The following is a 13,091-nucleotide window of genomic DNA, read 5'->3' on the forward strand; positions in this document are numbered from 1 at the left end:
TGGGCCAGGGCCAGCGGCTGAGTCCCCCCGCCCCCCCGGGGAGCAGGGGCTTTGGTCCAGCGGGGCTGGAGGGGACCTGGCCTTCGGATGGCACTTTCTGCTCCAGCTCTGGGGGAGATGGGGGGGCAGCTCCTGCCCGGCAGCCCAGCACGGTGGAAATTGCTGCAGAGCAAAAGCCTGGGCTGGGCTGGGGCTGGCGGGGGTCCCCAGGGCAGCGGGGTTCCCAGGGCAGCTGTGTCCCCAGGACTGCTGTTTTGCTGCCCTAGAGAAGGAGCTGGTGTCCGTCCTCATGCCCAGTTCTTCCCTTGTCCCCAGAGGCAGCGGCACTTCAGCAGCCGCAGCTAATGCCTGCATGGATGGCATCGCCCGAAGAGTTGGTGCAAACCCTCACAGCAGGAGAGGTCCCTGCTCAGACACCCACAAGTGGGGTGGGGGGTCACCAGCTGCAAGGGGGCTTGATTAGAGCAGCAACTCATCCTGCTCCAAACTGCCTCTCGCCATATCCAGCTGCTCCCCAGTGGGCCCACAGCTCCTTCCCCAGCACTGGGAAGATCAGCACATATCATGCTGGGGAGCCCTTTCGTGCCCACCCCAGCAGCCCCGCTCAGCCCCCACTAACGAGGGGTTTCCAGCCTTCCCTGTGACCCCACAACACGCACGGCAAGGGGAGAGCTTCCCACGCTGCCGGCCCAGGTCCCGCTCCCAGGGCAGCACGGCGGCTATTCGCAGAGAGAAGAAACAAGCCCCCCTGCTTTTGTGGTGCTCAGCTCCCCCGGGAGACAGGGCTGACTTGCCCGGGGAGGCAGTGAGTGAATGCACACTCGGGAGCGCATGATTCACGCCCCGATCACAAAATATGGAGATTTTGTTCTCCAGCACAAAAACATAAGGGGAGCTCGCTGCCTGTGCCTGCTCTGCACACACACATGCACACGCATCCCCCTCCTGCCAGCGTGCATGCTCCCGTGAGCAGCCCCACGCCGCAGCCCATGCATTTGCACCCACGCCCACAGCCGTCCTCCCTCTCCACTCACGATTCACGTGGGGAGCGCAGCAGCAAGAGGAGATTTTTGAAGCTGCAGCGATGGGCAGAAGGATAAGTCACTGCCTACACCCGTTCTGCTCGTGTGAAAACACACGAACACCCCACACAACCGCAGCCCTGGGGACGGATCCGGGCTCATTGCTGTGGGTGGGAGAGACGCCTCCCCCCCGGCTGCCCCCACACACACCCTGGAGCTCCTCCATGCTGCCCTTCAGGGCAAACTCACCCTGGGGACATTTGTCTGGCTCCCCTGGGAGCATGAAGTTGATGTGAGGGCAGCTCAGCCCGAGTTCACACGACCTGCCCAGACATGCAGTGCATGCAGCTATGGCCTTCTCCCAGCCGGCTTGCAGGGACACCACCACCCATCAGCTGCAGCCACGGCCCTGGGAGCTGCAGCCAAGGTCAGGCACTCTTAATTAGCAGAGGTGCTCGTTAAGACAGGTACATGCTCCATAAGCCTGCCCACCGCCGCTCCGCAGGGGAGCTTTGCAGACGTGCCTGCTGCTTTGATGCTGGTGCTGCTCTTGAGTCCAACCCAGCATCGGTTCAAGCGAGGGCACACCACAAACAACCCCCGAGCCCGCCAACCTCCTGCTGCAGGGACCCCTGGGGTCTCCCGAGCTCCGACTCTTGGGAAAGTTGGCCCCAACAGAGGAAATTTGGTCCTGAATGAAGCAGCAGCTCCCGCGCAGCGAGGAAGATGAGGATGGATCAGAGAGAGGCAGGTCCGACCGCGGCTCTGGGTCCCTTGTGAATCATTTTATTTTCACTGCTGCGGAGAGTAGGAGTGAAAATACCATTAAGTTGAAATCAGTCAAGAACTACATATGTCTGTAGATATATCTGTACAGTCTACCAGTATATATACACATTATATATAAATATATACATAGGGTCTCTGGGTTTAAGGTTGAAACCTGTCAAACCCAATAAAGCCCACTGGAGGAAGATTTGGAGAAGAGACTTTTATCATGCAAAACCAAGCCTGAATTAGCACGGGGGTTTAATGAGCCTTTCAGCGCTGGGAAGGGGGGAGCACCCAGCTCGCAGGGTCGCTGGTGTGTCCCCAGGCTGTGGGGAGCATCCCTGTCCCATTCCCGGGGAGCGGGACACGGTGCCCGTCCGTGCCCGTCTCAGAGAAGGGTCAGTTTTGGTGGCTGAACACAAAGGAGGTAACGGCTGGTTTCTTTGGTTTATTACTTTAATGCTTATTTCAATTGGATTTTTTTTTTTTCCTCTAATGCTTGGCCTTAAATCTAAATCCTGAGAATCAGGAAGGAAAAAAAAGAGAATAACACCCCCTAATCCCGGACACCCTATATATGCAGGTACAGCTATCAGAGGGAAGCGATACACATGAAAACAGGGAGAAGGGGGAATAAAAAATAGCTTTATCCAAAAGAGTAATTCTTCCCTTTTGTTTTTCTTTCCTTTTTTCTTAAAAAAAAAAAAAAAAAAAAAAAAAAAAAAAGGCAAAACCAGTCATGTGTGTTTGGTTCAAGAAAGCAACTGAGAGTAAAACCTCCAGGAGGTGGGAATCGAGGCGGGAGGGCAGAGGGACCATGAGAGCAGAGCAGAGATCTCACCGGTCAACCCAGCCCCAGCAGAGCCCGGGTTTACACCCACGTCAGCATCTGGTCCCAGGTACCTAAATACGAGGGCGAGTGTCCTGCTGGCATCACTGCAAAGCAGCTGGCTCTGCTCTGCCCCGGGGAGGGTCCCGTGCCCAGGGCAGGTCGCTGGCAGCGGGGTCCCGCAGGCTTTGGGTCCTGCCCGCGTCGGGGAGGGCAGGGTTTGGCTGGAAGCAGCAGAGTGGGGCCGATGCGCTGAGCCCTGCATCTCCGCAGCACGGGGCAGGGGGACGATGCAGGATGCTGGGAGGGGGCTGCGGCACCGTGGACTGATGCTGCCGGGGCCGGGGGGAGCCTGGGAGGGATGAGAGCCGGGGAGGGGGCTGCGGGAGGGGGCTGGTGTTGCAAAGGAGAGTGCGTGGTGTATTGCCACAGGGAAGGTGCAACCCACGCAGGGAGCAGGAGAGCCCAGCTCCGGCTGCAGGGGACGGACACCCTCCCTACTCCCTCCAGCCAAATTCACACCACCATGAGGGAATAACCCTTTTGGCCTGGAGAGCAGCGCGGAGGCAAGGCTGAAGCCCCCCAGGAGGGCCCAGGCAAGAGGAGCGTGTCCCTGGCCCGGGGCCCTGGGACATGGCTCTGGCCACGAGGTGTCGTTGCCGGTCCTGCCGGCCGGCGCCAGACCCAGCCACCCTCCGCCTGCGCGGACCCCGCTCCCCCCGGCCACCCGCTGCCCATACGCCAGGCTGGCATCACCCTGCACCCCAAGGCTGCAGGGTGGCCATCTGCACCCTCGGCACGCCAGCCCAGGGCATCCCCGCTCCACCTCCGTCACTGGGGAGTTTTCCCAGGGACATCGCGGGCTCTCCGGGTGCAGCCACCCGGAGCAATGATATGACCCGAGTCCTGCAGCGAGGTGGCCCCTGGGCTCCCTCATCAGCTCCACCTGGAGATGCTTTTGGCTAGAACCAAATCCAACCTCCTGAAACTCTGCCGGGCGGGAGGGGAGAGACAGAGCCAGCTCCAGGGCTGGCCTGGGGTGAGGGAAGAGAAGGCAGGGCCCACAGGCAGGGAGCTGGGGGCGAGCGTGGCAGCCACCCCGGGCTGACGCTGCGACCTGGGATGGCTGCTGCGACGCGGTGCTGTCCTGCAGACAGCGGTACCCAAGGACGCACGTGCCACGCGTGTCCACAGCCACTGCAGGGGATGAAAGGGGGAAAAGGCAAGAGGGGTGGAGGCGGGGTGCGAGCAGGGGGAGAGGGAGGCAAAAAGGGTCCCACGTGTCAAACACCGACGGGGGTCGAGTCTCTGTGCAAAGCCAAGTCCTGGGAAAGGCGCGCTGCTGGGCAGGGCTAGAAAACCACGGACTGCAGGAGGCGGAAACACATCATCAGGTCCAAGGGGATGGGGGGTTTCAGGAGGTTCCCGTCCAGCCGCAGGTACCGGAGCCGGGGCACGCTGTCCAGGTCGGAGGGGGAGAAGTCCTGGATGGATACCAGCGAGGTGGGGCAGATCTGCGTCCCGTTGATTTCTGCAGGAAGGGGAGGAAAAGCGGGATGCAGGTTAGAGGAAAGGGAAGACAGAGAGGCATGCTAAAGACCCCCCTCCCTGCTTGCCTGCCTCTTGAACCCCAAAATGGGGTTGCTTTGCTACCAAGGGGGAGAATCCCCAGCCTCTCCAAGAAGACGGCGCAGCCCCAGTGAGAGGAAATCTTGCTTTTGTTCAGAAACGAAGTAGGTCACATTCAGCCAAAGCGCGGTGAGAGCTGCAGTGTCATTCGAGAGAGAAAAGGGATTATTTCAAATATGAAACCTGCCGAGCCAGCCCTAAGCCTTCAAAAAAACATCAGGGAAACATGCTCCAGCACCTTTACGCTGAAGATAACGTCAATAGCAGGCTCGTTGCTCACTTCTGGATTTCCACGTGTTTCTCCCCACCCCAGGGCCTGCATTACAGAAAATAAACCTGGGGATTCTTATGTTGTTACCCAACTCCAGGGACTGAAACCTTATAAAAACTGGGTAAAATAGGCAAAAAAAAGAGCTGGGACATGATGTGCACGGCCACACAGGCATCTCTCCATGGAAAGCCCTACCAGGACCTGGCTACTGGTGTGTGTGAAGCCAGCAGCAGTCACCACCTTTGCCCCAAGGTCCCCCTTGGCTCCAGTTTGGTGGTGTTTAAATAAAATGCGGATTAACCGGCATTTGAACCAGACGTTCATCACCGTGTCTTTATTCCCTGGGAACCGACTCCGGTGACCCCGTGAGACGAGGGATGTGGCTTTGCGAGGATTTTGTCCCTCTCCCTAGCATCACATCCCATAACGCTGTTAGTGCTTGCCTGCAAAGAGCAGCTTTCTTGCTCGTCCCTTCCTGGCCCACGTTCAGTGCCCTGTTTGGGCAGGAGCCGGCCCGCTAAAGCTGCTCTGTGATCTTGCAGCCCCTCTTCGACAGCGGATCACTCTTACATATAAAGCCACACACCATCACTGCACGATAAACACCGCAGCGTGGAAGTGCTTGTGTCGCGCCACTTGTGGGGACCGGTGTCCTGCCCGGCGGCTGCTTCACAGGCGAGCAATGCCCTGGGTGGGTCCTGCAGCCCCCCATACACCCCACCGCAGCCAGAAATAGAAGAGCCCAGCACACTTTCCCCAGTGCACATGGAGGGTTTCTGGCAGCAGCGCCACATTCTTGCTTCCCCGCGGATAGCAAGGACAGCAGGTTGCTGGACCTCTACTAGCAGAAACAGCTGGGGTGACCAGGAATGGGTCTCTGTCTTCTTCTCGAATGTGCTAGCTATGTTTACACATTTCACAGGCCAGCACCTCTCCCATGAAATTGCAGTGCTTTGCCTGGAACGGTGTGAAACTGCCCCGGTTGGTTTGCCAAGGCAACCTCCATCACAGCCTTGTTCTCCCTGTTCCTTCCTCTGCGAGGCTCAGCTCGAGAGCTAAGCTGGGTTATTTCTAACCATCTTGACTGCGTATTTGGCATCTGTTCTTAAAATATGTGCACAGGCTCTCCTTTTTAAATATCCCTATTTCTGAGCCCTGCTGGGGAAGTAACTATTTAGATGGCAGGTGGCCCCAAAGAAGAGCTGCCCATGACAACGAACCAGAAAAGCCCTGCAGCACCAGGGGGAATTTTGCGCCACTCCTCAGCTACCACCCTAATCCTCAGGCCATCCTTCCCCACATGCAAATCCATCCCCCTTAGGACCTTGTTCACCTACAAAGAGCCTCCAGCTCACCCCACCACTGCATCCCCCTTTGAAGAGTTCACATCCCACTGGGTGAAAAATGCCCTTTTTCAACGAAACACTTGCCATCCCCAAGCCCGTCCACTCCCCCACAGACCTCGCCGTGGCCTCCCGACGGGCCAGTGCAACTCACTTTCAATGGAGTTGTTATTCAGGTAGAGGTGCTCCAGCTTGGGGCTGATGAAAGGGACGTTGGTGAGCTTGTTGTGGGCCAGGTGCAACACCAGCAAGTTGGTGAGGTTGAAGGAGTTCTTGGGCAGCCCCTTGTCGGAGATCTGGTTGTAGTTGAGCCGGATGAATGCCAGGTTGGGGAACTCCTTGAAGTAGTCACTGGGGATGTCTTCAATGTTGTTCCTGTCCAGGAAAAGCTGGTGGATGGCACTGGGCACCCCAGGGGGCATTTTCCTCAGGATGTTGTGGGCGAGGTTGAGTTGCATGAGGTTCTTGAGTCCCTTGAAGGTGTTTTTGTTGAAGACCCCATCGCTTAGCTTGTTGTGGTGCAGGTCCAAGAGCACCAGGTTCTCCAGCTTGTTGAAGACCCCAGCAGGGATCTTGGAGATCTGGTTCCTGCTCAGACGCAGCTGCTCCAGGTTGGGCGGCAGGAAGGAAGGCACCTCCTTGAGCTGGTTCTTCTCCATGTAGAGGAAGATGAGGTTTTCCAGCTTCTCCAGGACCCGCCTGTCCACCTTCCGGATGCGATTGTTGTCTAGGTTGACCCATTTCAGCCCCGTGGCATTCCTGAAGGACTCCTCTGGGAGGTCGTCGATGAAGTTGTTCTGGAGGTAGAGGTAGTGGATGCGGGACGGGATGATGGGGACCTTCCGCAGGTTGCGGCTGTCACAGTAGAGGGCAGAGGGGAAGTCTGGGGGGCAGTAGCATTCTCGGGGGCAGTCAGGGAAGATGGAGGGGGGACCCGGTGGCAGGGGTGGGGGCAGCTCTGTGGGCTCGACGGGCTCAACAAACTCGGGAGGCGGGCGGGTGGGTTTCCGGGGAGGCTTCCTCCTCTGCCCGCTCACCTCCGAGATCAGCACAAGAACAAGCGGAAGAAGCAATCTGAAGGCCACCTTCATGGTCCAGATGTTTCCCTGAGGGAGGCAACAAGAAGAGGTGGGTTGGGAAGCACCCAATTTAGGTACCGCATCATCTCCCATCTCCCCCATCACTGCAGTCTCTGACAGGCAGGAATTTACCCCACATCCCTGCCAGTAACCTGCTATTTTCTCTCCTTCCCCTTGGAAGTTATCTTTAAATCCAACCCCTCTCCAGAGCATGAGTCACTGAGATCCCCTCTCTCTGGCTCAGCTTTATGCCATTGCCAGGGGGGGTGTGTGGGGTGTGATGGGTTTTTTTAATTTGGGTTTTTTTCCACACATCACCCCCAGCACTGCGTCACAGAGCCTGGACCCCCCCTGGGAGTCCCAACACCGCTGTGCCCTCTCCCCAAAGGATGGATTGCCCCTTCAGAGGCCTTGATGGATTAGGCTTAATTTTGCACTTGAGCCAAGAAAAATCAATGATTCAGTAGCAAATTGGCTGAGCAACAGTATCAGGAGGCCAGCGGCAGTTAGTGGGGCAGCAAAGATGGATGGTCCTGTGCTTCAGGGATAAGGATTTAATGCAGGACAGCCCATTTTCAAGGCCATGTGATAAGAAGGACATTTGCAAGATTACACCTGGGCGATACCAAAGGTGTTTGACTATACAGCTCCCTGTGCTTGCCCAAATAACTGATCCATCACCTCCAGTCCCACCACAGGGTGCTGGGCTGGGATCGTTACTGGGGGAGAGTCCCAGCAGAAGTGGGAGATCTGGAGGGATCAGGTGAGGTCTCTGCTTGCCCCTAGCCAGTGGGCCTCTCCCGGACACCAGCCCAACACCTTATACAAGCCACCTCTCCCTCTTCTCTGGGTTGTTATCAAGCCCATGAAGGCTGCCGGTCCCATCTCTGCCCTCCCTGCTGCCTGGAACCGCAGCAATCATCCCTTCAAGACTCTTGCTGGCAGCTCTCCAGCTGGTGCCTTGGAGGATGGAGGGATCCAGCTTGTTGCAGACGAGCTCCCCAGAAAGCCCCGTGCAGAAGGTGCTTTGGATGCTCTGACACCCCCCGGGGCCAGCTGGAGCAGGCCAGGCTGTGGGCTTCCTGGGCAGGCAGCAGATACCTCGGGGAGTTCGCCAGACTTTTCCCGGCAGCATTTGTCACCCCAGCAGGAACAGAGCCGAGCTGGATGCACGGCGAGGCAGATGGAGAAGCTCGGCAGAGGCAGGGTAGGAAAAAGAATCAAGTGAGACGAGACAGGGAGGAAGACAGGGAGGAAGATGAGAAGACTTAGAGGAAGATGGATCTCCTGGGGAAACGGAGCGTCTGCCGTGGGAGCCAGTGCTGCTGGGATGGAAGCGTGGGGCAGAAGCCTTTGGTGATGCTGATGCCGGAGAGAAATCCGGTTCTCCCGGCTCATTGCTCTCTCCCATGCAACACGACGAAGTTGAGCTTGCAGCTTGCTGGTGCACAGCGCTGCTGTCATGCCTGGGGGTCACTGGCAACGCAGGCGCAGCCAGCCCCACTCAGCTCAGCATGCCCGGTGGGAGCTGCAAACAGGCAGGGCTGAGCTGGGCACGTCGCATTTGCCTTCAGGCAGCAGCAGGGAAATGTCCCCAGCCCTCACCCGACCAGCAAGCAGCACAGACAAACGCTGCTGGGGTAGCCCCCTGCCACACCAACCCCCTTTTGCTTACAGCTTCCCACCGGGTCCGCATCCCACCCAGGAATGCCCTTAGGGCCCCTTGATGGGCCACTGCTCCCCGGGCTGCGCTGCGCCAGCCCCGGCTCCCTTTGAAACGATCCCACGCATTCCTGGGGCTCCAAGTAATTGACTTTCTCCAAGAAAAGATCCTGTTCTCGCCCCCCCTCCAGGCCCAGCCTGTTACTTTCCTTTTTGTCTCGCTCTGCTCCCATCTGGCTCTGTTTAACCCTACAAGCCTCACATGCCTGCTGTTTTCAATCAGAGCTCTGGCATCTCGCTGGGGGAAGGGAGGAACAGGGGAATAGCAACGGGGCCCGAATGCTGCCAGATATTCAGCTCAGCAGTGCTGCAGTAAGTCCCCTTTGGGGATGTACGTGCGTGCTTCTGTGTTGTAAGAGTTCAGATTCAATGATGGGCTGCAGGGAACAGGCAAATTCGTGACAGGGAGCTGCTCTACGTGCAGTCCCCTCCCTGGCCCTGCAGCACCCCGCTCCTTTCCCAGCCACATCCTTCCTTGCACTTGGCTCTCCCCCCACCTTGTCCCAGACCTTTCCATGGGATTTTGCCTCAGCTCCAAAACTCAGACCTGGATTTTAACACCCACAACAGTGGGGGCTGAGGTCTGTGTTTGGCCCGTTGCAGAGGGAGGAGGCAGCTGGGACACGATATTCCAGCCAGTACACGCTGCGATCCGGGCATTCGGCTCCCTCCTCTCACAAAGCGATGCTCAGCTCGGGCCACCTGGCAGCCACCCTGGGGCAATGTCACAAGGAAGGTGGGGGACAGGGCAGAGCTGTCACCCCGTTGGTCTCGGGAGCTGGCTGAGCTCTCAGCCCTTCCAGGAATGACCTGGCACCGCACAGCCTGCGTCATCCCCTCCACATGAGGCTTTAATGCTACAGATGTTTAGGGACTAAGCATATAGCAGAAATAGTCAGCAAGCCAGAAATTCAGGCTGGAGAGCGGCAGCATCATGTGGCATTTGTCAGCACAGAAGGAAAGTGTCAGGAGGCAGATGCGGCCCCTTTTATCCGCTGTACCACTTGCAACCCGCTGCCACGTCCCCATGGGGACTGCCACAGCCCCTCTGCCCATCACAGCCAGGCAGAGCCAGCACTGCCACGACCCTTCTCCGTTGCCGGTCCCCACCAGCCTCTCCCTGCAAAGCTGCAGCTCCCCGCAGAGGCTCTGCCCACCGCTCCCCAGCCTCCTTGGGGAAAGCAGGACCCACTTCCAAGCAATCTGCAGGAAACCAGCTCACAGCCAGCAGTCCCCACAACAGCCCTGCATCCAGAATAACGTCCTCAACAGGGCCACAGCCGAGCTTTTTGCAACAAGCCTGAGGCCGCCACAAGCTTTACAATTGCGTCCAACACGCTGGAAGGTTCAAAGCCAGCTCTCCCTGGACCCGACACAGTCGGCAGTCTGTTCTCCATCATGCAGTTGAATTTACTGGCATGAATGCAAGAAGCCAGATTTCAAAATCCCACACCCTGATTCTGCACGAGCACTGGCTGCCGAATCCGCGGCCAGAGCCACGGCGCAGCGCCTGCTCTGCAAATGCCTCCACTCGACCTTTCTCACCACCACCCGACGGACAGGACAGCTCAGATCCCCAGTACCCACAAGGGATCCATGCAACTGAAATAAATCATGAAGCAATGAATGCATTCAGGAAACCAACCGCCTGGTGTGGAGAAAAGGCTCGATTCATGGACAAAAACAGTTCTGACACCTCCTGAGCTGCAGGGTGGGGTGAGCAGCTTGGCCTGGGTGCAGGACCAAGGCACCCAACAGATGCCAGCCCAAGGTTTTTCCCGGAAAGAGGCAGCTGCTCCCTCCATCATTCCATTACAATTAACAAAAATTCAGCACAACAGCTGGAAATTCCAGCCCCAAATGCCACTGGCATTTGCTTTCCGAATAGTTTATCTTCGCTGCATCTCGCTAACCCACAGCTCCCAAACGGTGCTCACTGCCAGCCCTGCAACTGGTGCCAAGGGCAGGCAAAAATCACAGCCTCCAGGGCAAGAGTGAGCTATGGAAAGGTCACGGGGGGATTTTTCACGGCCAGAAGTCCCGACGCTCTCCCTTGGGTGCCTCCTGCCCTCCCCACCTCCTCTTGCAACAGTTAGACACGCAGAGAGCAGCAGCTGGCTCTGGGTAGTTATCACGGATGCATCGGGGATCCCGGCTCCCGTGGAGGGGCTGGGAGGGACAAAGGGAGCTTTTAACTTTGGGAGGGGGGGAAAGACTAGATGGCTGGACCCAGGGATCCTTTCCAGCCTGTTGCTCGTAACCCTGCTAGCTCCCTTCACAGCTTTTCCACTGGGACCCCCAATTCCCATCATCCCTGCAGCCCCGGGGGGGGAAACTAGATGGCTGGACCAGGGATCCTTTCCAGCCTGTTGCTCGTAACCCTGCTAGCTCCCTTCACAGCTTTTCCACTGGGACCCCCAATTCCCATCATCCCTGCAGCCCCCAGGCTGGAAAAATGCCCCCACCCAGCCTGGGAACCTGCACGTTGGAGCAGAACAAGGAGGGCAAGCTAAAAATAACCGAAAGGAGCCAGCAAAGTTCCCTTGTCGGCTTCCCTCGTCTCCAACCACCACAACAGCCTGTTCGTGTCTCTGCAAGAATCTGGGTCTGATCAGCTGTAACCGAAACAGGGAGTTCTTTATCCAGCGGCGCTGGAGAGCTGGGAATGCTGGAAAAGGGCTAAATACAGCGCAAGCCTGTCCTCCGAGGGGCGGGCAGACACGCTGTCACCCAGGCGTCCCCAGGGTCCCCTGGGGAGCAGAGCCCTGATGCAACCACCCACTCTTCTCGCCCTTTCCCAGCACTTTCCCAGGGAGAAGCGGAGCCGCAGGCAGCCTGCTTGGCTGGGGCTGGAGCCAGCACACAGCCGAGGCAGCCGCAGGGGCTCGGCCCCCGCTGCGTTTCTTCTTGCGGGGATAGTGCTGTGTCCACGCAGGGGATGGGTGTCTCAGGAAACCCTACCGGAGAGCAGCTCAGACATGCTCCCGGGCTCTCGAGCAACACTTTTGGGCTCAGCTCTAGGACTACAAGACACAGGGACGGCAATGCACGGCTCCTGCGTCCCTCTGCATGCCAGGAGCATTTCCTCACTGCACCACAGTCGCCAGACTCATTGCGAAAGGCTGGTCGTGTTCGCTGCTCCCTCCAGCAACCTCCTCCCGCAGCAGGGCCCGTGGGAAGGCAGCCCTGGCAGAAAACACCTTTCTGCTGCCTTCTCCGTGTCAGCAATTCCTCCCTCCTCCTCCTCCTCCTCCTCCCTCGCTGCATGTCCCGACCCTTCCCAGGGCTGCTCCCAGCTCAGCCCGCCCGCAGATCTCTCTGCCACACACAGTGGAACTGGCTGGACACAGACAAAAGCAAATCACAGGAGAAAATGCTGCCAAAGCAACCACAGCTGGGCCCCCGAGCCTGCCCCCCACACACACCCTGCTCCCCTCCAAGCAGATACCTCGCCTTGGTCCCCCCGGCTCTGCTTTCTCTAAGGGTGGGAAACTGCTCTGATGCCTTATCAGCTGCTGCTGCTGCCTCATCCCTCCCCTCCAGCCTCTTCCCAAGGGCAGAGGAAACCTCCCACAGCTGCACTTTTATCTCTTCCCAGGTGAAAACACTCAGCCCCTCAACCCCCGCCTTCCCAGGGGGAGCAGGGACACCCACCACCCTGCATTTCTGCTCCACGCTGCCTGTCCCAGGCTGGCCGAGGAAAGGGTGCTTCCCCAGGAGGCAGCTCCAGCAGCTTGCGGATGCCATCGGCCAAGCACCACATAAGGAAGGCCCACGATCGCAGGCTCCCAGGAAAGTTTCCAAGCCCTCATGTGCGACACACTTTGCATTCAGCTGCCAAGGGGATGAATTTCCACTTTATGCCCTGTAGATGCTTTTCCTAAAACTCTCAAACAGACGGGGAAGGGCAGGTTTGGGATGAGTCTCTTCCATGCAACAAAATCCCTTCCCCAGGACTTCAGCGAACATCGCTGCCCTCTTGCTTCCTCCCATCATCTCCTGCCTCTGCCAGAGCAGAGACAAAGAGCCGGCTCCAAATGGGACCCACACGGCAGTCCGCCCCACGGTGGGGTGCAGGGAGGGAGCTGCACCTCTCCGCCCACCCGGAGCAGAGCTGGCTCAAATCTCCGTGATCGAGGCAGCAAAAGTGGTGTTACATGCCCCGGGAATGGGCTACGTGATCCAGGCACAGCTCTGCCTGCCGGGCAGGAGAGCTGGGCTTTACCACCTAAATTTCGGGCAGAAAACCAGCTTGCTGAAAATTGCTGCTGAGGTGCTGTTCAGCTGCTCTCTCCCACCTCGCTCTCAAAGCAGCACGATACTGGTCCCCTCCGCAGGGCAGGGAAGCTCCCTGCTCCCCACTCCGGCACGGGGGCGAGGGGCTGCGCGCAGCCCCCCTCCCACGGGAGCAGCACCCCGCAGCCC

At 58.3% G+C, this 13,091-nt stretch overlaps 1 protein-coding gene across 1 annotated transcript in view; it reads right to left on the reverse strand.

Annotated features, from left to right (window-relative positions):
* Window positions 1-1,789: 1,789 nt before the first annotated feature.
* Window positions 1,790-13,091, reverse strand: part of PRELP (proline and arginine rich end leucine rich repeat protein) — a 12,107-nt gene continuing 805 nt past the window's right edge. The window contains exons 2-3 of the mRNA XM_009272809.2: window positions 6,020-6,971; window positions 1,790-4,153 (exon numbers count right to left, since the gene is read on the reverse strand). Coding sequence (XP_009271084.1) covers window positions 3,975-4,153; window positions 6,020-6,956 — 1,116 coding nt within the window. The 5' untranslated portion in view covers window positions 6,957-6,971 and the 3' untranslated portion in view covers window positions 1,790-3,974. The remainder of the gene's footprint in view (window positions 4,154-6,019; window positions 6,972-13,091) is intronic.

Source organism: Aptenodytes forsteri, unplaced genomic scaffold (genome assembly GCF_000699145.1).
Source record: "Aptenodytes forsteri isolate BGI_AS27 unplaced genomic scaffold, ASM69914v1 Scaffold142, whole genome shotgun sequence".
Lineage (NCBI taxonomy): Eukaryota > Metazoa > Chordata > Aves > Sphenisciformes > Spheniscidae > Aptenodytes > Aptenodytes forsteri.